General features: G+C 44.9%; 1 protein-coding gene across 3 annotated transcripts in view; it reads right to left on the reverse strand.

Annotated features, from left to right (window-relative positions):
• The window catches only part of BICDL1 (BICD family like cargo adaptor 1), a 51,751-nt gene that overhangs the window by 16,762 nt on the left and 11,524 nt on the right, over positions 1-23,465 (reverse strand). For 2 of the 3 annotated variants that reach the window (XR_003924955.1, XM_030025403.2), the window contains exons 3-5: positions 2,400-2,516; positions 1,693-1,704; positions 173-319 (exon numbers count right to left, since the gene is read on the reverse strand). Coding sequence is in view for 2 of the 3 variants with exons in the window: in XM_030025403.2 (XP_029881263.1) it covers positions 173-319; positions 1,693-1,704; positions 2,400-2,516 (276 nt within the window). In the remaining variant the exon portion in view is untranslated. The remainder of the gene's footprint in view (positions 1-172; positions 320-1,692; positions 1,705-2,399; positions 2,517-23,465) is intronic. The other variant, XM_030025404.1, reaches the window with a different exon arrangement.

Consider the following 23,465-nt stretch of genomic DNA (forward strand, 5'->3'; position numbering starts at 1 on the left):
TCCCTATGGGGAACACCCAGGACCTTGCTTGCTGCCATGCTTACATGAGCCGTTTTATTCTTTCAGTTGTTTTGTCTCCCAGTTCCTGATTATCTTCCTGGTCAATTTTACCCCAAACCATGTCTTTTACTCCATTTGCCCCCTCTTCCCTGTCCCATCGCTGCCTCCTCACCTGCAGATCCTTGTCATGGCTTTGTCTCTCCAAGATGAGGACTCGGTCCTGCAGCTCCTCCACGGTTCCCTGGAGCAGGTCATTCTCCTCCATCATGGCACTAAGGCGATGCTCTAGCTCCCGCTTCCTGTCTGTCAGCATTTTGATCTGTGGAGGAAAAAGAGGTGGTGTTGGACCCTGCACTTCCCAGGGAGCAGAGAGGAGGGAAATCACATTCCCAAGAGAGAAATGAAACAGCAAAAAGCAAAAGTATGAACATACATATTCTGTACCTGTATGAGAGAAACTGTATGTCTGTGTGTGGTTTAAAGCTTAGGAAGGTTCTGAAAGGAAACTCTTCCTTCCCAAGGCTGCAGGGGCACCTCCAAAGGGGCTGGGTGTGCATTGGCAGGAGGCCAGGGAGCAGGCAGAAATGTCCAAATGGATTAAGCAGAGACGAGCCCTGCCCACCTCTTGTACATTAAAATTTGCAAGACTGGGAAAAACTAGCTACTTTTCCTGGCTGGTCCCCAACTAAGCATTGTGGCATTTTCTCCTGTATGGGTGCTGGAGACCACAGGGTGAGCCTGCGGGATCCTGCTCCCCGCAGGGCTGTGCCACAGCACTGCCCATACGCTTTTCTTAATTGCTGCATGTTCACCAGGTCCTCACCAGGGATTTTTCTGTCTTTTTACTTGTGGAGACTCCTTTCTGTGCCGTGCTTATTTTTAGTCTCCCAGTGATCAGTTGTCTTTAAAATTGGTTCATTTCTTTTAATTGTCAAGGGCAGCGATTTCAGGTGAAGAGGGACAATGATGTGCCAAGCAAAACCTCTGTGATTCTGTTAGCTGGGAACAGTGCACAGGATGAATCAGCACTAGCCAAGGTCACTTCTTGTTTAACCAAGAAAAAGGAGCCTTTTCCCAGATTAGTACACACAGGACCTCTGGGGACTGGCTATGCCATTTACCAGTCCAGTATAACCTCAAATATTCCCTATGGCCTCCTTGCAATTCATGGACCATAGACAAATTCAGCAACTTCCCACTGCTTTCTTGGCCTCTTTGGGACTTCGTCTCTTTGCCACTTTCCAGGTTGCTAGAAAGATTTGGCTGCATGAAGGAATATTAGAAAAGTGTGTGGACTTGCTATTTCTGCAGGGTAAAGGCTGCTGTAGGTATTAGAAAGCTGCTCTTAGGTGACTAATGGTTTCTGAGATGTCTCTTCCCACCAACATCATGGTTTGCGTGGTTTGGAGAAAAGGGATGCAAGAAAAATGAGAGGTATAATACAGAAATTCTATCAAGAGTTCATATTTGGTATCCAAACCAGTAACGAGCACACTGTGAATGACTGTGTAACAGAAAAAACATTGCTCTGCCGTGGGCCCTGGGCCATAGGAAGGGCACAGGGGGAAAGGGATTTGGAAAGCAAGAGACAGGAAGGAGGCGAAAAGGCAAGGTGAGGCATGCACAGTGACAGGCATGCATAATGACAGCAATGCACGCGCGGGCAAACCCTTTCTGAGCCTCTATACTTACTTCAAGGACCTGCTGCTCCACACCAAGGGAAGGGGAAGAAAAGGCGAGGGACCAGCAGGGAGCAGGTGGGAGCGGGAGAAAAGAAGAAATTGAGAGATTTTAGGAAAAGCTCTTCCAGACGGCTTATAAATAAAAAAAAGCGGTGGGGTAGTAGAGTTGGACATCTTCTACCCCTCTGGTTCCTGCCTACATGGTCTCCAGTGACCCCCATCAGGGAAGGCAAGAGGAAGGAAGGTAATATCGTTCCTGCTAATGTACCAGAGCTAAAACAGGCAGGGGCTCCTTGCTTTCCCACATGCATGGCTCAGAGGCAGGAGAGGATTGCTGCTTTCTTTGCAAGCATGAGAAACAGAAAAAAAACCCCCTTGCAGACCTTCCCACCATGCCCGAGAGTTTAATCTGTACTGGGCAGCAGCCCTGCAAGAGCACAGCCACGGTTTAGCTCCTGGAAGATCCATCTCATCTGTTCATTTTGCAGGCATGCTTGTGGCCGAGGCAGCAGTGGAAGTTGGCCTGTGCCACCCCAGCCAGCCCTGGGTTGCAGCAAAAATCTTCACTGGGGGAGTCCTTTGCCCCACAACTACCGTCCTCCTTTTTGTTTGCTCCAAGCAGCAGGTTTTGTTTACCCAGTTCGAGGAGTTCACTATGCAAGTTAAAATAGCCCTGGCCACCTTTTGAAGGTGTGAGGCCGAGCATGGGTGACTTACCTCTGCCTGGAGGCTCTCGAGCCGCACGATGTGTTGGCTGCTGGAGGAGTTCTTCTCCCGAAAGTCCTCCCGGAGGGTGTGGACCTGCAGGGAGAGCTGTCGCTCCACCTCCGACGCCTGCAAGGAGACACCAGCTGGTGTTACCCCAGGGGGTCGTCCCATAGACAGAAAGCAGTTATCTCCTCCTGCCCATGGGAAGATCTGCCCTGACATGACTTCTGCACAAGCCCTAGTTTTGGCAGAAACTCTGAAGCCTGCACAGTTTGGGTGAGGGAAAAGCTCTTCCTGGACAGACGTTGAGGAGAAGAGCCATTTAGACCATGCTGATTTTTCCCTTGGGGCAGCCAAGGGACACAGCCCATAACTTTCTTCCATTGCAAAATAGCATGATGACTGCTGTGTCCTACAGGAAATTCAGTTTTCCTCAGAAATAGTAGCCTAGTTGGGGTTGAGGAGGAGACCAGGCCACTCACAAAGGTGATGGGAGCCAATCTCCATAGCCCCCAGGAAACACTACTATTAGATTTATACTTTCTAAACCTCTGAACATCTTTGGCACAGCTTTAAAATAACAAGTGCTCTTTGCCTCTGATTTCTGGCTCCTGTCAGGGCCAGACGGAGAAGCATCCGCTCCGCATGACTGTCGGTGCAGGATCGCTGGGCTTGGCCCTCTTTCCCATTTTGGAGGAGGGATGCCCCATTTATGCGGGGTGGTTTGAGGACAGATGAAAGGCTATTCCTACCTGCAGGATCCAGGCTGCAGTCAGCCCACATAAATGACAGCTTAGACATGTTAACTACTCTCCAGACAGCTTTATGGCTGATTTTTACGTGGTGAACACACTTGTTTAGGCTTGTAAGAGAACATAAGGTTTTTATGACAAATCCCTAATGAGACAGCACAAATGGATGGTTTTCTATTTAATTAGCCTCCATCAGGTTCCATTACACTCAGGCACAGACCTCCCTCTCCGGCAGACTAGCTGGAAGTGAATTGATCCCCCTCAAGAGACAGCATTGCCATCCTGCTCGGGGCACAGAGCTGTATGTCCAACAGCTAATGCCATCAGCAGCCACAATGCCTTAGACAGGGATGTGAGTCAGGAGGGAGGGATGGGGGAAGGGGAGAAAACCCACATTGGGGTCAGCAGCTGTGGGCAGGTTTGGGAGTGCATCCTTATGTCTGGCAAATGTGGGTCAGTGATGCCGTGAAAAGCATCAGGATTTAACCCAGGGTGCTCTGGCTGACAGGGAGCCCAAGGCAGCAGCTACACCAAAGGGCGCAATGACTTTGCTCTAGCAGCTTGTGACTTGAGGAATGAGCATACAGACCCAGCCTGAGCTGCCCACAAAGGCAACACTACCTCCTTTTAAAACTGGTCCCTTATTTTGCACAGTCTGCAGCAAAATAATCCAGATCAGAAGCAAGAGGTAAAAGGCTGTTCCAGCTCCATCAAGTGGAGGAGACTGTGTTGCCCCAACACTGCTTGCTTGCAGGAGCAGCAAAAGACAGAAGCACAGCCACTGAAATCAGCCAGGCTCTGACCACTGGCTTCTGGAATAAGAAATGGTTTCAAACAATAAGAAACAATCTTGTCTACCAATTGGTTTTTAGTTCCCTTCTTATCCTGGATTAGCATAACTGGTCTTTTCCCCTTCTTTAAAGCCTCACATCAGAGGCCTTTGCGTATGGCCCTCACCTCGTTTATTTAATAAAGCTTCCTTGCACAGGCAGAGTACACAAAATGTAATGATAGCACAGCACTATAGGAAGGGGTTGGTTATTTTTCTTCCCTTAAGCAGCTATAGATTTCAAAGCATCCTGAGCAGCTATTAATTGGTGACACTAAAGAAGATAGATGGATTGTGCTTTTTTTGAATGATTCACTTGCTTTTGTAAAGACTGCTGAAACATCTTCATGCTGAAATACTCCGCAGGAGCTATCAAGGATGAAAAAGCACCAGATGAAAAGCACCAAAGGATTTTGCCTGCAAGATGCTGACCGCACTCCCAAGGAGCACAGGTGGTACGAGATGAAATGGCACACCAGTATTTGATGGTTAACTGTATAACATAATTTATATGCTAGAATAGTTCTATGTACAGACAGTGTAAATGTACAATATAGCAGTAAGAAACAAGGGAGTGTTAATGGCATTGTAAAAAATCCCTGGTAAGACAATATATAGCTGCTGTTGGTAGTTCTCGTCCCCATGCTCAGATTGGAGCAGGTGAAGGGATGGGCTGCAAGGGTGATCCAGATCGTGGAAAGTCTGTTATATGAAAGGAGACTAAAAAAGGATGGCTTGTTTTATCTCATGCAATGAATGCTGAGAGAGGACTCCCTATAAATACATCATGGATAAGCACACAGAAGGGAGAAGAGCTATTTAAGCAGAAGCACAATTTTGGCAGAAAAAATGATGTGAATAAACTGGATAAGAGTATATTAAGGCTGGGAATAGGAAGATTTCTACATTTCCAAGGAGCTCCAGTAGGATTCCTCCTCCTGCACCATTACAGTAGGAGAAATGGTGGCAAAAATTAATTTTGTGATGTAGCTGGATCACTTTATCATGCAGTTTCTTTCAAAGGGCTCCCTACGACAGAAGGGAAATAAACTGACCTCAAAGGTCCTTTCTGGTACTAGACTGCTTGCAGGACTGTAAGGTTTGTATTTACCAGCTTTAAATCATCATCTGGAATTTATCTACTTGCTGCTCAGCTTACACGCGCACACATCTTATTCCCGCAGTTATAGCCCACATGGAGGGAAGAAAGGACTCACTTATTGTTAGCATTTAGGGCCCTAATGCAGACAGGATGTTACAGTGTCACCTCAGTGTACACCATTCACATCCTATCTATATGATGCAGTAGAGAAAAGTAAAAATAATACTTTCTTTAGCCTCACACAGTGCAGAATACTCTCTCTGACCAGCCATTTAACAGAAGTAAACAGAAGTGACTGTATCGTGCTTCCTGCCACAGGAGAATGAGGAAAAGTCTTCATCCGGTTCTTCTAGATAGGGAAATGGCCAATACCTTTAGTCTCACCTTTGCAGAGATTTGATTTTTCATAGACATGAGACAGTCTTCTGAGCTGAGCTCTGGTCATGGAAACCCCCTTTTCATGCTACATTTGTTTCAGAGGTTATTAATACTGCTGTCGAACTACCCTTTCTAATTGATTATAAAGTCTAGATTTTAACATCAGTTTGCATTATTTTATGGAAAGCCACCTTGACAGTGTCCAGTATTTGTCAGGCTTTATGGTGTATTTTCATACAGTGTCTGCTTGGGTTCTCCACACTGCTGTACATGTGTGGATGTGTACATGTGTGTTTTAACCCATGAGCTCACTACTGATTACTTCTAACATGCTCTTTTGCTTACTGGCATCAGAAGATGTAACCTTCTATCTACATTTTCCCTTTATTGCTCAAATAAGCTATGGCTTTTGTTGAATTGAAGCGAGTTTCTTCTGCCTCAGCCAGTCTGGCTCTACTCTCATTATGCAAACTGTAGTGCTTTCTCCTCCTCATCAGTGTTTTCCTAAACATTAAAAGCTAAAACCTTTTGTGGTTCCGTCAATCATTTAGCAATGCATTGATTTTGCTAGAGAAAAGTAATATTCTTTCCAGAAAGGCAGACATATATCGCCCAACATCATAGCTTTGCTCTGTAGTTAAGAAAGAATTAATTTCCTGGGTATAGGCAAATTAGCCAACACAGCCACCAGGCAGAGTTTGAAACATATCTGCAAAAGCATAGACATCAATTCACAATTAGGTATATTCAATCAACTGTGAGATTTGTTTTCTGGACTTCAGGCAAGGTTTAGATGAGATTTAGGCAGTGGAAGAAGAAAGGAAGAGCAGGAGGACATTTTGGCCTCTGCTCTAATTAAGGGCTTTTTTCATTGCAAATCTGATTAAGTTTCTCTTGTGATTAATTCTGAAGTGCTAAAATACACCAAACTGTGTAGATATTTGGCAGAAAAAAATGGCTTACCAGTTACAGTAACTCTGTGACGTTTAACATCTGGAATATACGAGCAATAAATAAATTAAATAAATGTAAATAAATTGGACCAGTGACGCTCCTATGAAAAGGGGATCTTTGAAATGTTTGAGATGGACTGTGAGAAATGAATGGCCTGTAGGTTAGCCTTATTCAAAGAAAACCCTCTTTTAGGGGAAGATTTGCTAAATAAAACTAACTGCATACAAAATATCCAGCTATAAGTCATGTCAGAAAGAACAGGAGAATGGAAAAAAGTTTAATAGACTGTAGCTGGGTGAAGAAACCAATGTTTCCGTATGATTTACTTCTACAAACAAGATGATTCAAATTTAACAACGGATATTGAAGATATTCTTGCCCAAAATAGCTGAGAAAGAAAAGTCCTAATTAGTGCTAAATTTGTAACACTCAGGAGAGCGTGTTACCCTTTTTATTAATTTGCTAATAGTTGAGTTCAAGGGACTCCCTGTTCCCACTGTGGTACCATTAACACTTCAAACCACTAATCGCTGCCTCCCCTGGCTTCAGGTTCCTGTATTCCAGCTCTTCTCTTGGAGGAAAATATATTTGGCTACTGAAATGCAAGCAAAGGAGGAAAACCAAACATCTTGCTTTAGAATAATAATTAAAAAAAATACATTAATCTGGCTGCTGAGGGAAGCCCAGGAGGATTGGGATTGCTGCCCTGTCACCGCAGCCAGCACCCCGGCACCCCAGTGCCCGCCGGAGGTGGCGGGAAGCCTGGTTTTCTGGGCTAACTGACCCATGCCAAGAAAGTGGGGAGGCCATGGCTATTTTCCAGCCCTTGGCACACCAGAACCATAAGCAACCATCTATATTTTGCATCCGTGGAGGTTGCCCAGTTAGGGAATCTTTGAGAGCTTTTTACCGAAGCTTTTAATTCAGGTCAACTTTAAATTGTTATTTGAAGCGTTATTCTATCTAGGAAAGTGCTTGCGTAATAGCAGTGCTCGCTGTTCATCACCTTTTGAGGGCTTCAGTTTGCATTTGCTGATTTATGTGCACAGAGAAGGGATTCCCTGATGGACGGCCCCTGGGATGCGGTGCCCTCAGCCCCGTTACGGCAACACCGCCGCACGTGTGGAGAAGAGTAATGGCCAGACACCCACCCAACCGCTCTCTCCCTCCCCCTCCTCAACAAGACAGAGGAGAAAATAAGATGAAAAAGCTCATGGGTTGAGATAAAGACAGGGTGATCATTTACCATTAGAGGAATTTGAAGTAAAAACAGTGGCTGGGAGACATAATGGGCAAAGCTTGGACTGGCCATTGCCAGGACTGGATTAATAGCGGGGATCTTTTTGTTGTGGTAAAGTGGTAAAGGGACAAGAGGTGGAGAGGTACTGACTGTGTCTATTGCCCACCTTTGTGCTGTGGTGATGATGCCACTTCAATTTTGGTGCGAGGAGATTTTGTTGTGGTTGGTGTCGTCAGTGAAGTTTATGAAGGGTACGCAACGAGGTCATATTTTAATGACAGTTCTCAAATACGCGTTTCACCGCGGTGACAGGTGGAATTGATTTATCTAGGTGTCCAGGCTCTGGCAGTGGGGCTGCAGGGACCTCTCTGAGGAGAGGCTGGGGCTGCCCCGTGCCGGCCACGGCCGGTTCCAGCCGGTTCCGCAACAGCTCCGCTGCAGGGCACAGCTGAGCCTGTCAGCGACGCCAGTGGCGCCTCTGGAAAAATGTACTTAAGAAAGGACAAAAAGCTGTCTGGCAGTGATGACTGAGGTAAAAAGTGTGAGAAACAGCCCCGTGAGCACCAAGGTTCGAGGAGGAGGAGGGGGAGGGGGACCTGGCTAAGCTTTTTCCAGAGGATCTCTTCCCACCACTGCCCAGCGCAGCGCAGGACATTGGAGCTGGGTAGTGTTGTGCATAATGGCTGGGGCCAGCATTGTCCCCATCTCTGCCAAATGATATGGTGGGGCTGAATCCTCCTCTTCTTGCCTCATCCCTCACTCTGCTCCTGCCCAGCTGTGGGGAAATTTAACCACACAAAGTATGTAGCAGCTTGGTCCTGGTGTGGGAGCTGTCACTGCCTGGAGAAGTTGTGTGAAAAAATAAGAATTCAGGAAACCTGCAACATTTCCAAAATATTTTGGTTGTAAACATCCAACAGAGACCATTAGCATCGATCCCATGGGATATTTTTAGAAAAAATGGATTTTTAAGGCCATAAAAGTGCTAGGATAGTGCTGTGTAATATATACCTATTATATATCCAGTAGCTATAAGCAGACTGGCAGGTGGATTAAATACCAGTAGCCAGAGTGAGTATATCTGCTCACCTTTTGCCAGTAAGATTTACTTCCTAACACAGGTTTCTTTCTGCTCAGGAACCATCTCTGCAACCTGCCATAGCACCCATCGGCCCACTCCCTAGTGTTCTTCTTGGTTTTGACACCCAGCTGACTGCTGCTTTGTTTAGGTAAGATCTGTGAGACGGCCACGGTAGGGACATGCAGCAACCAGCCCGAGGTGTCCTCACTGGGGCCTGGCACTGAAGTCATACATTTATGTGAAATTCCGAGCTGGATATGGCACACTGTCTCCTTGTCTCTCACACTTTTTCAGTGCAATTCAGGCAAATTACTTCTTATCTGGCATTTGGTGCCTTTGTACCACACACCTTCACACTCAACTACCTGCAATGGTCTTTGCACCCCTGCAGGTCTCCTCCTGGTTATTCCTTCTCTCTTCTAATTCAGAGGATCCAATAAATCCATATCTACTTAGACAGAAGGGTTTGATTTTGTGGCACGCTGCCTGACCTCCTTTGTTACAGCCGTACAGGCTGATGAGCCTTCCTTTCAGTGGGAAACAGGCTGACATTGCAGAGCACAGGCCAGCTAGGTTGATTGAGGGAGTCCTATACTGACAACAGAGCAGGTGGACAAAAGAGGAAATAACCGAGCATTTTTTTAGCACAAAATGGACCTGTCAAGAAAAAAGGGAATCAAAGATCTAAAGGGTGAGGAGATTTAGTTGCCAAAGCAAGGAGCCTGAGTAAAGGAGAAGAGGCACTAGAATTACTCTTTTACAAGCATCAGGCTTAGGACATATTACTGATGGGAAAAGCCTCACGGCTGTAGCATTAAACTGAGTCTGAGAGGATTCTGTGAGACAAAGGACAGCAGTGGCACCTTATGCTAAGATCCACACTACTTCCACAGTTGTGACATTTTGGAAATATGATACTTTATTGCTTGTGTGAAAGTAGAGAATTCTTTGCTGCAGATCCGTTCCCTTTCCCTTCTGTAGGACAAGTAGGAAATGCTTAGCGTGTCCTTTGACCTCACTCCTATTTACCTGAGTTTTAAAATAAAACAAACAAAGAATGTGAGTAGTTTCTTCTCAACACACCCCAGTCATGCAGTGGGCTCTTGTGGATGACAATGAGTTAATGCTGCATCAGCTCAGATGCCTCACACCTGAGAGGCAGAGGCCAGTGGGGGAGCTGGCTATAAGAGAGAGTAGGGAGCAGCTGGCTTTTTTTTCTGTGTGGGGCTGGGTTTGTACCTGCCCATTGAGGTGGACAAGTGTTGTTAGTGTGGAGATGTTTAGCTCCATAGTGGAAGCCTCCACAAAACCTGAGCCTGCTCAGCCTGAAGCTTGATTGCCCGTTTTGGGGGTGAAGTGCTTGCATTGGCTGACTTTCATTGCTTCCCATGTTTCTCATGGCTGGAGGGCTAGAAGTGCTGCTGGAGATAACTGCTGTTAGTACTCAGACACATTAAGGTACTGCTACTTTTTTCTTTCCAAGTGTCCTTGAAAAATCCTTTTAGTAGGGATAGTGAACTTTTGCTGCATCGCTAAGCAAAGCATGAAAGAGTAGATGGTCAGGGTTTTTCTGGCAATGTAATTTTTCTTTTATTTTTTCTTCCTGTAAGGCTAGCTGATGTATGAGAACCAGTTTGCAAGGCAAACATCTGAATGCTTTGGCAAAGAGCTTAGAGGAATGAATGCAAAATGGTGGTCTTCATCTTGTTTTTCAGTAAGTGCTCAGATAACTGTTTGGCTGAGGCCAAAACCCATTAGCTTAGACTAAATCGTCTTACAGGATTAGGAACTGCTGTTCAGAGCAGAAGTAAAGACAGTTGTGTGCCGTATGGGGGCAACTCTAGCTGGGTGTAATGTTGCTAGGTTCATTGTTTGAATGAAAGAAATAGCTTCATAAGTGGATGTGGGTTGTGCACACGTTTTAGAAGGTGCTTAAACACAAGCCTCCCTTTTTTGTGGTTTATTCTTGACCTAAGCATTTGGCTCTTGTGGAGAGGAAAGTACAGTGTGTGGAAAAATGAGTCAGCCTGCTTCCTGTGGGAGGGACTGCCGGAGGCCCGCTGCTTTGAATGCTGCAATAAATTAGCACTGGAGATAACTCAGAGGACAAAGTGTGCTTGGAGGACATGCAATGCTAAGTAGCGCATGCAGTGGCTCTTGTTCTCTGTATGCAAATTCTGCTTGCAGAAGAAGTGTGGGAGATGAGACAGCTTTGCATAGTGGCTCCCAGGGCTGGCGTTTGTTGTAGGGCTCTGAATGGAGAGCCGAATATGGGGCTTGTTGGCAGTAACTTGGCTTCTGGTTGTTGAGAAGGAATAGGGTAAAAAAGTGTAACACTAGCAGGCTCTTACACTTCTGCGTAGATGCTGCATATGACCTTGAATGAAGCATTTGTTCCTCTGCACTTTAGTTACCTATTTGTAAATGGAAGCAAAAAGGCTTATGGCTTAAATAATCAAGTCTGGTGATGCTAAAGTGGGGCTGAGAGGAACCATCACATTAATTTCAGTGGAGCACAGCTTAGGCCCAGTGTGTCACAAGGGGGTCTAGGATGTTCAGGTTAAAAAGTCTGTTGTCCCCTGACACCTGTGTGTGCAACTGCAGTTTCTGAAGTTTTGCCTTGGCTTAGCAGAGCTAACTGGTACAGTTCGAAAGCTGGATGGTCTGTGTTTGGCATTAGTAGGTTCAGTGGTCTGCTCTCCTAGATAACTTCTAATGCATAATTTCCATGAATAAGTTATTTTCCCTGACAAAAGGCATATTTTATCTTGATAGAGCATTTTAGCCAAGTTACCTTTGATGTGGGTTTTTAATCCAGATTTTTTGAGCTCAGGCTGACTTTTCTATTTGAGCTAAAGGATGAAAATATTTCTTTCAGAAAATTTCTAGTGAGCCATAAGTGTGGGTCAGATGATAGCCTGATGAAATGTAAAATGCCTGACCAGTTTGGCAATAGCTGAACTGGAAACATGAAGACTTAACCTGGTCATTAAAACCTTTTGAAAAAAGAAACAGAAGCTTATGATGGTGGAGGCAAAGAGAAACATAACATACTCTCCTGCTCTGAGAGGCTTTGCTGTCTTCCCCTGGTAGCCAGAAGTCGAAAAGCCAATCTCCATGCTTAAATTTATTTTTTTATGAAATTGTTTTAGTCTAAAACTTTAAACCTGGAGGTGTTCAAACTCAAATGTCTGTGCCTGGAAGCAAAAGACAATTAAGCTTCTTGCAGTCTCTTTCTCTGGCTTTAAGCACTCTTATCTCCTTTATTTCAAAGAAAATTAGCTGAGTTCTGTTGTGGATATCTAATATGTGATGGCAGGCTAGCAGCTCTGCCTGCTCTTTAAATCTTCATCTATACACCCTGTTAAGCTCAGAATATACTCTTTCAGGATTTAGTAGTAATATACAAACCAAAAGCTTTCCATTGTACATAGACCCGATGCTCAAACTTGCACTTACAAACATGTCTGAGTGCACAAAAATACTCGTGTCCATTCCCATGTGTGGGAAATGAGTGGATGCCAAAAAAGATGGGGCAAAATTAAAGGAGTTGGCTTAAAATATATTAATGTCTCTCAGGAAGCCTTCAGACAGGAAGAGAGAAAACATTTTATAAAATGTAGATGTATATTCAAACTTTATGGTTGATTGATCTGGGAGATGTTTTATTAACTTTTAAACCCCTGCAAAGTCTGACTCCCAATCACTTTCATCAGGCTGTTTATTAAAAACAGTACTGATGTGTTCGCTCATTTCTTTCACAACTTGATGAATTTATTTCAAAACCCAGATGAGGAAGAGCTAAGAAGTCTTTTTTTTTTTTTTTTTTAATTTGGCTTGACTAAAGCAAGATAGAAGATGTTCTGTGCAGAAGGCTTATTTCTTATAGCTTATGCAGTAAAACTTGTGGCTGCTTTCTGTAGAAAAATAAGGAAACCCAAACCCTATAGTGAATATTGGCCTCAAAATGGTTTCAAACCATTCCATTAAAGCTTTCTCTTCACTCAATGTTTTTATCTCTGATAGGTGCAGTAGGGTCATAAAGGTGAGTACCATAAAAATGTGCAAGTCCATCACAAAGTTTGGGGAAAAAACCAAAACCCACATGGCAGCATGTCACAATTGCAATGCTTAAATAAAAAAGTCCAAATCTATTTTCTTGAAGTATTGTTCTGGAGCTGTTAGGTAACATTTCACGTAAAAATATTTCTTGGTCAGCTAGTATTTGATCCATCATTCTAAACACAACAGAACTGTGCTGGATACCTGCAGACAAAACGCTTCTAGAGATACCATTTAACTTAGCAATACTTCTTCCTGTACTTCAGCAGCCTCCAGCTATTCCTGAATTGTTCTCCCTTGTTGGCAGCATGAAAAGATCTGTTTAGAGCATAAGGTCTTTGGAGCAGACTTCGAGCACAAGGCAGACCTTGCTCTTGGTGACTGCTGACAAAAGATAATTACAGTGTGTTAGTAATAACATCTGAGCACTCTGATCTGCTGAAGTTGAGTACAGATCTATACTTTGTACATTACCGTATGTAGTAAGTACACGAACACTTGCCTCCTCTCAGCCCAGCTTTGCTCTGTTTCCACTAAGGTTCAGTTTATGACTCAGTGCAGCAGATGCTTGAACACAGAAGAACTTGTTTACCTTTTGTGCAGTGCCACAGACGTAAGCACTAAGGGGATTAGGTCTTTAAGTCGTAGATCCTCAGGGCAGAGGCTTGGCCTTCAGAGCAGTCTGCACCTCAATAGCAGTATGTAGCAGCAAGTATGTAATAGTAACTTCTAGCATGAGCCAGAGCTGCTAAATTAAGCCACAGCAGGTGTATTCCAAGTTCAGGGCACATTTTCTGAACAATACCTGTAACCCAGCTTTTGGGAAGCTGCTGAGCACTTCTGTAAGTGGCCAGATCTTGTGCATGTGTCAACCTGGCAGGTGTGGTGCTCCCCTGAAGAGACTGCATGGGTGTTGCTGTGGCCAGTCTCTGGATGATGGGAGTGTCCAGAAACAAGAATGTGGATCTTTCCTTGGAGCCTTGTCCTCCTACAATCTAGCTTTTAAAAAGTTCTTGCATGAATTTATTTAAATAACAGCTTTTGGCAAACTCACTGGCATTTTGGTACTTTAAGTCCTACAAAAAGCTGTGCTTGAAAATAAAAAATAAAGCAAGTAGATGCGGACAGCAAACTCAGCTGAAAAACAAGGTGGGTGGAGCACATACTGTAGGATGGTATATAAAATATACTATGCTCTGCCAAATCATACACATGCAGCGGAATGCATTATCAGGGACTGGAAAGAGCGCCTCTATGAGCTTCAGGCTTTGGTGCATCTGTGAATATCACTTAAGGTAAAGCATGGATGGGGGAAGCCAACTCAGTCACAAACCCTTCTTTCATGTATTCAGTTATTTTTCTGATGGAGTAGAGGTGGAGTGCTGTCAGAAGGGGGAAAAAAACCACCTGTTGTAGCAACATCCCAACAGCTGTGTTAGAGAAACTGCATATGAACTGGAGTCCACTGAAAGCATTGCAGACAAAGGCTCTGTGCTTGGCTGTGAGCAGCAAATTTGGCACACACATGCTATACTTAGACTTGTACCTATAGCCAAGGTTTTGCAAATGTAGGTCAGGCATCATTGAATCAAAAGCCCTTTCCCCCTGCAGTCTGAGATGCTGCTTAGAGGGGTAAGAATCATTCAAGCTGTGGGGTTTTTTTGGCACTGAGGCTGCTGCTTTCTGACAACTGATCCCATGCAGACACAGCAAGCTTGCAGTGAGCCTCGGCTGGGGCATGCAGCAGAAAGCAGGTGCCAGGCAGACGTGGGGACTGGAGGTGATCTGCAGCCCAGGTTTCTGTGCAACCAAGCCATGAGGCTGCCTGCAAACCAACACTGGGGTGCGGAGACCTGTAAGCACTGTGTGAGATCTTAGATTGGGAAACATTGTACTGACAGGTGCTGTGAGAATTAGCAGCCTGTCCGGTGTGCCTGATGCTGAGAAGATTTTTTTTTTTTTTTTTTTTCCTTCCCCCTGGTGGCTGAAGGTTTGATGGCTGAGGCTTTGCCTGGGAAGAAGTAGCATCCTTGATAAAGCTGTCATGACCAGAGAAAGGGGAGCACGCTTCCCTCTTTCACCCAAATTCCCCATTTCACTCTCAGTGATTTGTCTTGGAGGGGCAGAGTGTGTAAAGGCCTATGGGTGCCCTTTGGGAGAAAGGGGAGGGGGTGGGGAAAACGCTATTGGTTTTGGCTCTGGTGCTTTTAAGCAAATGTCAGTACTGATGAGTGTCATGTATCCTGTGTATGAGCTTTCTGGCCATAACTAGGTAACAGGAGACCAGCTAAAGTACACCAAGTAAAACACAACTAAAGTGGTGTGGCAGCGGCTGTTCTTCTACTTCAAAGTCTCTCTGACAAGTTAACTGAGTTGTGGGAGTGTGCTTCATTTTGAAAGCCCTGTTCCAGTGTGGTTGTATTTTAACTGTGGCAACTTTCATTGCTTTCCAGTTATGTTCTTTTATCACTTTATCTTCAGCAGAGAGGGCTGTCTTGCACAAGTGTGTGTGGATTATCCTGCACTTGAGCACAGGCTGATCTACTGCTCCAATTCTTATGCTACTATAGTAGGATTTTAAACTGGGATCTTCCCTAGCATCACTGCTTCTAAATGATTAACTTTTCCTCTTGCTGCCCAAAAGCAAGAATAATGTGATCGGTGACAGAAGAGATCATGGTATTCAGCTTCCAGCAGTTTTTATTCCTCCTGCTGCTGCAGCTGAATTCTCCTATGTGCAGAAGCCTGTGGTAGCAATCCTAAATCTACTGAGTGTTTGCTGTGTGCAGGAGTGTCTAAAATGGTGTCACTTAAAACTTCTGCTAGTACATAGGCATGTGAGTTAGGAAGACTTTTATCCTATCTGTGCTAAAAATCATCTGCCTTAAGCCGCTGACCCCTTTTCCCCCTTGTGCCTCACACGTGATGAGGTGTGTGCTGCAGTTGGCAGATGGCTGGGGAGCAAGCAGGTCCAGAGAAACATGCAACAAAATCATGTTGCATCATTGCTAACCAGCTTGTGCCAAGACTTGGATTTTCTTTTGCCTGTCACTACCCTGCCTACACTGGCTTCCCCGTCACCCCTTGGCTTGGCTGTTTTGTGACCTACCTCCTGCAACAATCTTGGAGACCTTTTTTCCCCTCCTTTCTCTCAGCTGTCTCCAGTTGATTAGTCTAATAGGTATCAGCCATGGCACATTGTTGAATTCATATATAGACACAATGTTGTGCTAGAGATTTGTTTGCTTAATTACAGAAATAGTTTTATTTCTGCCGTAGTGTGCCTGGTTTTCGTTTTGCTGCTGAGGCTGGTGCTTCTTTTAGCCTCCTTTCCTTGGCTCTGCTCACAGATATTTTTTTTTTGTCCTGTTGAATTAGAGCAGATGTCCCCAAGCTGGGACATTATAAAGACTCAAATGGACCGAAGAAGGAAGAAGTAGTTTAAATGTGTCACTTGTGCACCACAGGCTGTTTGTTATCACTTAGATACTTCAACCCTTAACGCTTATGTATAATGCAGTGCTGCTCGGCTCCCTGTGCTGGCATACTCTGCATTTCCTACGTGGGGACAGGTCTCATCTCTGTGATGTTAGCACCATGAGTGGCAAAAGCCTGCTCTGGGTGCCCAGGCAGGCCAAATGGGGTACCAAGAGACAAACAACTTCTTCCTCACCAGGCCCAAACATGGTATGGAGCAGCAAAATGCTCCACTTGCAGAAAGCTTGTGGTGTTGGGGCTGTACCTCCTTGACTTGATGCTTTGGTCATGTCTGAGCAGTGGGGCATGAGGGTGCAGCCTGTAGCTACTTGCTCAAAGGCAGAAAGTCTCAGTACGACTGGTGTCAGACAGAGTGTGCACATGGATTTCAAGTGTTGACCTGAATCCAGGCTAGTTTTCAGAAATTAATAGGTTAAAGCATAGCATAAATTTGTTAAGCTCTTGCGGGGATTTAGAATTTCCTAGTGTGATCCCCCTGGCACCAAGGGACAAAGGAGATAAAGATATTAGAGCCCAAGTTTTCAGCACAAGCCTTCTCTTAAGTACTGATTCAAAATACAGCTTTACTTGTCAAGCTGCAAAATGCCAAGTATATCTACATGTCTCAAACTTATTTGTTTGGAGGACAAGACAAATACTACCAATTAAAAAGCTCCACATTAGTTTTCATCCTTACTCAGGTTTACTGGAAGGTTCTTGGATTTAATACTGTTTATGGCAACATTTTAACATTACCAGGAAAGAAGAGCTTTTGGCCAGGTCTCTTCATAGGGCAGAAATTTACACAAGGGTTATAAGGCTCATTGGGGCTAATCCCCACTAGCATTATACATCATCTGACAGTTGCCAAGGAGACAAGGATAATCTCAGTGAGACAAGATATGTGAGAAGGGTATTTATGGACATTTGCCTAACGATGCTGGTGGAATGCACCAAAAAGTGATTGAGTGCCTTTGAAGTACTGCCTCTCCTGTGGTGAATATGGGAGGCTGTTGGTATACAAGCAAAAAAATTCCCTGTGATATTAAAGCAGCAGCAACTTGGCCATGATGTTTCCAATTTATCCTGCAGTGGCCTTATCCACTGTTGCACAAAGGGGCAGACAAAGCTTTTGCGGTGTTGCGAGATGGCTGCCCATCTGTCTGCACTCTGCGGCATCAGCAGACTGTGTAAGTATAAACAAGCCGTTTTGGTCTGTGGTGCTGACACAGGCTTAATGAAAACTGTCTGCTTCACGTGCTTGAAATACTAGCAGGTGCCTCATGCAAATATCTTGTATGCTAAGTGATATGAGGGGAAGGAAGAGTGGAGGGGGTGTATATGTATATATAGGCATAGATGTGTATGTGCTTTGGCAATGGTTTTCCAGCATAACCAGCTGTTTCCTCCTTCCCTGTCCCCACGGTGAGCCCAGTTGCACCATGGCTGGCTGGCTCTGGGTGTTTCTGTCACATTTCCTGAGCTGTGGGAAGGGTTAACATCATGGGCTACTTGTTATGTGGATCTGAACAGGCATTTTGGTCAATTAGGCCATTTTCCCTGACTGGGGGTGGCTTATAGCTCTGCTCAGGGAGATTAAAAGAAGCAGGAGAGCTAATATCTTCATTTGAACAAGTTCATGCTTGGAAAGGCTTCTGCATCATCTGTTTCACAGCAAAATATTTTCTTGGCAGTGTGCTCCCTGGCCATGAGAAGGGGCAGAGATTGATGGAGGAGGCCTGTGCCTGGGACCAGGAGCGCTAAAGCTGTGTGGTCTGGAACTGTCCCACACTGGGCAAGTCGTCCCTTCCTGTGTTGAGGTGAGGCAGTGATCTGTAATGAAGGGAGAAAGGCTGCCTGTCTCCTTCCCTGTCCCCCAACTTGACCTTCTTAGTCTGTGGTACTGTCTCCTGATGGAATATTATAAAGGATGAGAAGACAGAAGGAATTTCCCAAGTTTTGAAAGCCTGATGCAAATGACTCCTTTGAAAGGAAGGAGCTGCTGAGAGCCAGCCTGCAGCTGCTGGGCTGTGTCTCGTGGTGCCAGAGTTAATCTCGGTAAGCAGCTCTGAGCTACTGGCTTGGATAATGCTTGGAATGGAGGAGGCCTCTTGAAATAAAGTAAATCAACCTGTTAATCCTCTGTAGGTGGGTTTTGAAGAGTTGTTTTAGATTGTACAAATCGGTGGCTACAATCTCAGTAGAGGTTTCTGCAGTGGCACCTGCCCCCCCTCTAAGGGGCTCAATGTAAAATGGTGCTTGGCCTGTCTATTCCAGTCAGCCAAGAAAATTGCTTGTGACCAATGTTTCTGCCTGCCTCCAGTTCTGCTCTTAAATGGCACCATTCTCTATTTGCTTGTTTTGGGGTCTGTGTCCAGCATGGGCTCCATGTGAAGGCAGGGTGCTGCCCAGGAGATCTTGAGGTGCCTGTGGTTACTTAGCTTTAAAAGCACCAGTGATATGCAATTGCATCTGGCAGGAAAAAAAAAAAATGCTGTTCCCAAGTGTGTATGATCCTTTTCACCTCTCCCTCTGGGCTTATTCCTCCATACCATGAAAACAAGCCAGATGAGCCTGAGCAGGTTGAATAGCGGCTTTTTGGGCTGTCTTGCCTTGACTGAGATGAATATGGGGTAGCTCAGCAGATCTGGGGGTAGCAGTTTCTTGCAGCAGAGGTTGGTAAAGCAGCCCAAGACTGGGAGACCCCTCTTTGTCTGCAGCTCTGCAGGGTGAGGGCCTGTGCCCATGGCACCAGTGCTTCAGGCACAGAAAGGCCCCCAGGAAGAGGTAGTATTAATGATATCATCAATTTCATAAGCATTTGCCTTGAGCTCTTAAAGCTTTGAATATTTATTAGTTAGTCTTCACTAAGATGTCTGGTCCCTTGTGCTAAGGTGGAGAGGGAAATAAACAGTAAGAAGCACAACATTTAGGAAGGATTTGTGCACAAAGTGAAGTACAACATCCAGTAAAGCCTAGGGAAATAAATCTCGCTGGAATAGAGGCAAAAACCACAGAAATAATTTGAGTTAGCAAATCCCTTTGCAACTTCATAGCTGATCAATAGATGTTATTTGGACAAATATCACACTGCTAAAGTCTACAAACAATCTCTTTTGAACAAACATGGTCATTTTGGGGTTTCTCATTTGGCTTCATCTGAACAGAAATCTGCTGGAACGTGTGACTCCCTCAGTACCTGAGTCTGTTCAAGAGCTCATGTTCAAGCAAAGTTTGGAAACTACCTCTGAATAGTCCCCTGTTTACATTTGTTTTCACCCTTCAGTTACTTTATGCCCATATAGAGTGAAAATACAAGTCTGTTCCAAAGCCTTAGAGATCACTTATTTCTTGTGAGTATTCCTTCAGGCTTCTCTGCCTCTTTCTTTCAATATTCATAAATAGCAAGAAGACTTGACCTGATGTTACTGGAAGTCTTGCCTGCATAAAAGATAGAGAAACCTCAGAAGGCCTCTTTCAGACTTAACTTTGCCTAGTTCTTCTCGTGCCAAGGCAAAAATTGGCCAGCCCTGCCTAACTGGTGACTACTTGGCCATTTCCCAAAAGCTTCCTTTGATGGAGACCTTGTAGAATCTCTGGGCCATTTGTTCTCCTACTCGGCTAACCTTACAGCTAGGATGTTTCCCTTCATGTCCAGTCTAATTCTTATCCTGCAACTTATACACATTGTCCTTTATGTAAGGGATATGGAGAATAAAGTTTAAACTCTATTAAGGAGTAATGTCTGGACTACTAGCTTTTTCTTGGGGTGGTACACTTACAGAATGGGACATAGCTCACTAAATTCCTAATACACGCTTTAAAAAAAAACAAACCACCAATTCATCCCCATTCAGGATGATTGGGAGAAAAGCTCAAACTCTTGTGTAGTCTGCCTAAGTGGAGAGGAGATTTTTCCTTTACTAGGGTCTTGTTTGTCACCTTACACTGACAATTATTGCCTAGTCTCTCAGTGCCTCAGTTTTCTGGTGTTGCAATAAAATCTATGCAAAACACTTGCTACCCAAGTAAAGAAACAAAGGAGAACTCTTCAAGTAATTCTCCGAAAGGTCCCCTTCTGTTAAAACTTGTGGGTGTTTATTTGGTCCTGAAACATTTCACTGGCAAAAGCTACTGGGACTATGGACCTCTTCTGTAAGTATAGGCCCTTCCCTCTAGCAAGTCTTAAGGTTTGTATCTGCCTCCTGGCCCTGGTGTGAGGAACAAAGCTGCTGGTGTATACTTGAGTTGCAGAAGACTTCAGTTTTCCTTGATCTGAGCTTGTAGGCAACCAAATACAAGGGTGCTTTGTTCAACAAATAAACATGAACAACCTATGCTAAATAGTTGCCAAATGGAATAGCTTTCTAAGAGCACCCCTATTACTACAAAACTGCCAAGTCTGGAAGTAGATTCAGGAACAGACTTCCAAGGATGTAGAGAACAAGGGAATCACAAGGCTAAATTTTCCCCTCTTGGTGTACTGAAAGCGGAGGCCAAGCTAACCCCAAAGGAACTGAGGGATAACATGGTCTCACATCAGCTTAAGGAACAAACCTGCGGAGACAACTACCAGCCTGAGGCCAGTGATAACTTAAGCCTCAACTGATTTTTGAGATGTATCCAGGAGGGGAGAAAGACTGAGGGACAAAAGGGAAGGGAGAAGCAATAAAGACAAAACATAATAGATTTATTTTTTTTTTTTGTAGGTCAGATGAACTGCAGAGTGGAACTAGTAAATGATATTTAAAGGGCAAATTCAAGTGAGCTGGATGCTTTAGGCACCCATATATCCCCAGATCTTGTAACTGTTCTGTTATAGCTCTACATTTATTACAGATCTGCATTACTGTGCTAATCTTGGTAGAATCATAACCCAGCTGAAACTATCAAAGTAATTCTTCCTTTTAAAGATGTTCTTTACATGCTTCAGCATTAGAACCTTCCAGGGAAGAATAGTTAGGAGATGGTGAGAACAGTTAATGGAAATGTTCCCAACACTTCTGATCTTGGCAGCCCCCCCCATCCCCCCCAGACACTGATGGAGATCTTGTCCATGAAGGAAATCTGGTGCAAATCCCTGCAGCTACAGAACTGAGCTTTTACAGGATACCTAATGAAAATATTCTCAACCTGTATCTCTTCCAAATGAAATGGTCTCTTGGCCTACTTATGAGCAGCCTTTGACCCCAGTCACTCTGTCATGCAGGTCACTTGATTTACGTCCTAATCTGTCAGTTGTTTCCTGTTGTACTCTCACCTCTAGACTGCTGCTTGTTACCATCTATGGTGGCATTTCCCATCCCCATGGGTGGTACTGCCAAGCATAAGCCAGCTCTGTATTGCATTGCAGCATCCATCAGAAGTCAGCAAGAGAGTCTTTCTCATCCTGTTCTCAAAATAAACTGGGCTTTGCTAAATGCCATTCTAAACAAAATGTTGATTAAGCTCTAGGTTGTTTTGCAAGGGCCCTTTATGATTTCATGGGTAATCAGAGCACCTAATACAGCTGGCAAAAAAAGTCAGTATAGAAGAGACCTCCCTCTTGAGCTATTGTCTACTAAATTGCATTTAGAAAAAGCAATCCTGCTTGGAAAAAAAAAGGAATTTAAAGACTTTCATTATAAGGTGTGCAAACTTTATAACCCAGAATGGCTCTTTAAAGATCAAATGCTTTTAATTGGGTTTTTCTTATGTAGATGTTTACAAAGCCTTCAGTCATGTTTAGCTCTGGTTCTAGCTGGTAATGCAGTGGCTGGATGCAAACACCTTCTGTGTCCTACTTTCTAGATTCTCCTGGAGGAAGTGTTTACAGCAAGTGTGAATAAGCAGAAATATTTTGAAAAAATCTCTTCTGCCCACATGGTCCTACCTCTGAGCTACTGCATAATAAAACAATTCCTATAAACATAAAGACCTGGACCCAAACAGAATAGCCACTTGAAATTTTTTGTGCAGTGCAAGAGGGGAGGAAGGGACTCAGATTTTTATCTCCTCATCTCAGAACAACTTCAGCTTCAGTTTCATGTTGGATTCCTGCTTTCAGATGTTCACGGCTTAGTGATGCTGCTAATGTCTCAAAGCAGAAGCCTTGCAGAAACCTTCAAAATCTCTTCCAGAACCGCTTTCTAGAGGTGAAAGCTGGGCTGTGAGCTGGGTTCAGCTGAAGTGCAGGGAAGAGCAGTGTATGGCTGACTACTAGGTGCTTAACACTTACGTATGTTTGTCCTAGACAGTGCTCTGGACACTCATTCCCTGCTGATGTGCTGCCCAGGGTGTGGGGGGCAGGGAGTCTGGGCTCTGGGGGTGCCTCATGGGGCCAGTCTCTGTTGCTCCATTCAGGCACCCCAAGCCTCTGAGGATGTGAGATGTGCCATACACAGGGTGGAGGTTAAGTGGCTCTGGCAGATAATAATTTCTGTTGCGCTGTGCTGCCCGAGCTGGACTTACAGTGGGAGATGCATTGTGCCAAACCCTGGTGGAGTCACCCTTGTGTGTGTGGGCTGACCGACCTGCTCACAAGGGGCTCTTTTTACCAAGGAAATAAAATGTTTACCTTTCCCCTAGCAGGCTCAAAAGCTCATTGTGGGTGGTGTGGACAACAGGCTGCCTTAGGCTGGGAGATCTCCAGGGTGATTTTGGGGGAAAAACTGCCAGTGAACAGGGAAGGAAAGGCACCCGGGGGGTCATGAAGTGGCGGATGCCGGGGACACATCCCGGCAGCGAGCCGAGCCCACGGGGGTGGCAGACGGGCCTCTGCCACCCACCCACCTGCCTGCCTGCCTCGGACGTCACAAGTGCGTCTCCCTGCGTGTCCGCTGACTGTCACGGCATTACAAGCAGAGAAATCACACCCGGTTGCTACAGCAACGTCACCAGCTGGGACTGTGGTGTGCTGTCACCTAGCAACCAGCAAGGGGTCCCTGGGGATGGCGGGGTCCCTGCTCCACTGCCCCAGGGAGGATGAGGGTCCCACCCAGCCCCTGGGACCGATGGATGCTATCCTTTTTCCCATGAGCAGCTATTTATGTGATTCTGCTGCCTTAATAGTAACATGATTTTTTTTGCCTTTATAGTAATTTTTTAACCCTTTCCGTATGGAGGGCTTTGCACTGTGGTTCAGTAGTAGTGTGTACCCCTGCTTTATTCTGTGTACTGCTTTCTGCCCATTCCCTCAGTGCTCACTGGTACTTAAAGCAA

The sequence above is a fragment of the Aquila chrysaetos genome, chromosome 9 (assembly GCF_900496995.4).
Source record: "Aquila chrysaetos chrysaetos chromosome 9, bAquChr1.4, whole genome shotgun sequence".
Taxonomy (NCBI): domain Eukaryota; kingdom Metazoa; phylum Chordata; class Aves; order Accipitriformes; family Accipitridae; genus Aquila; species Aquila chrysaetos.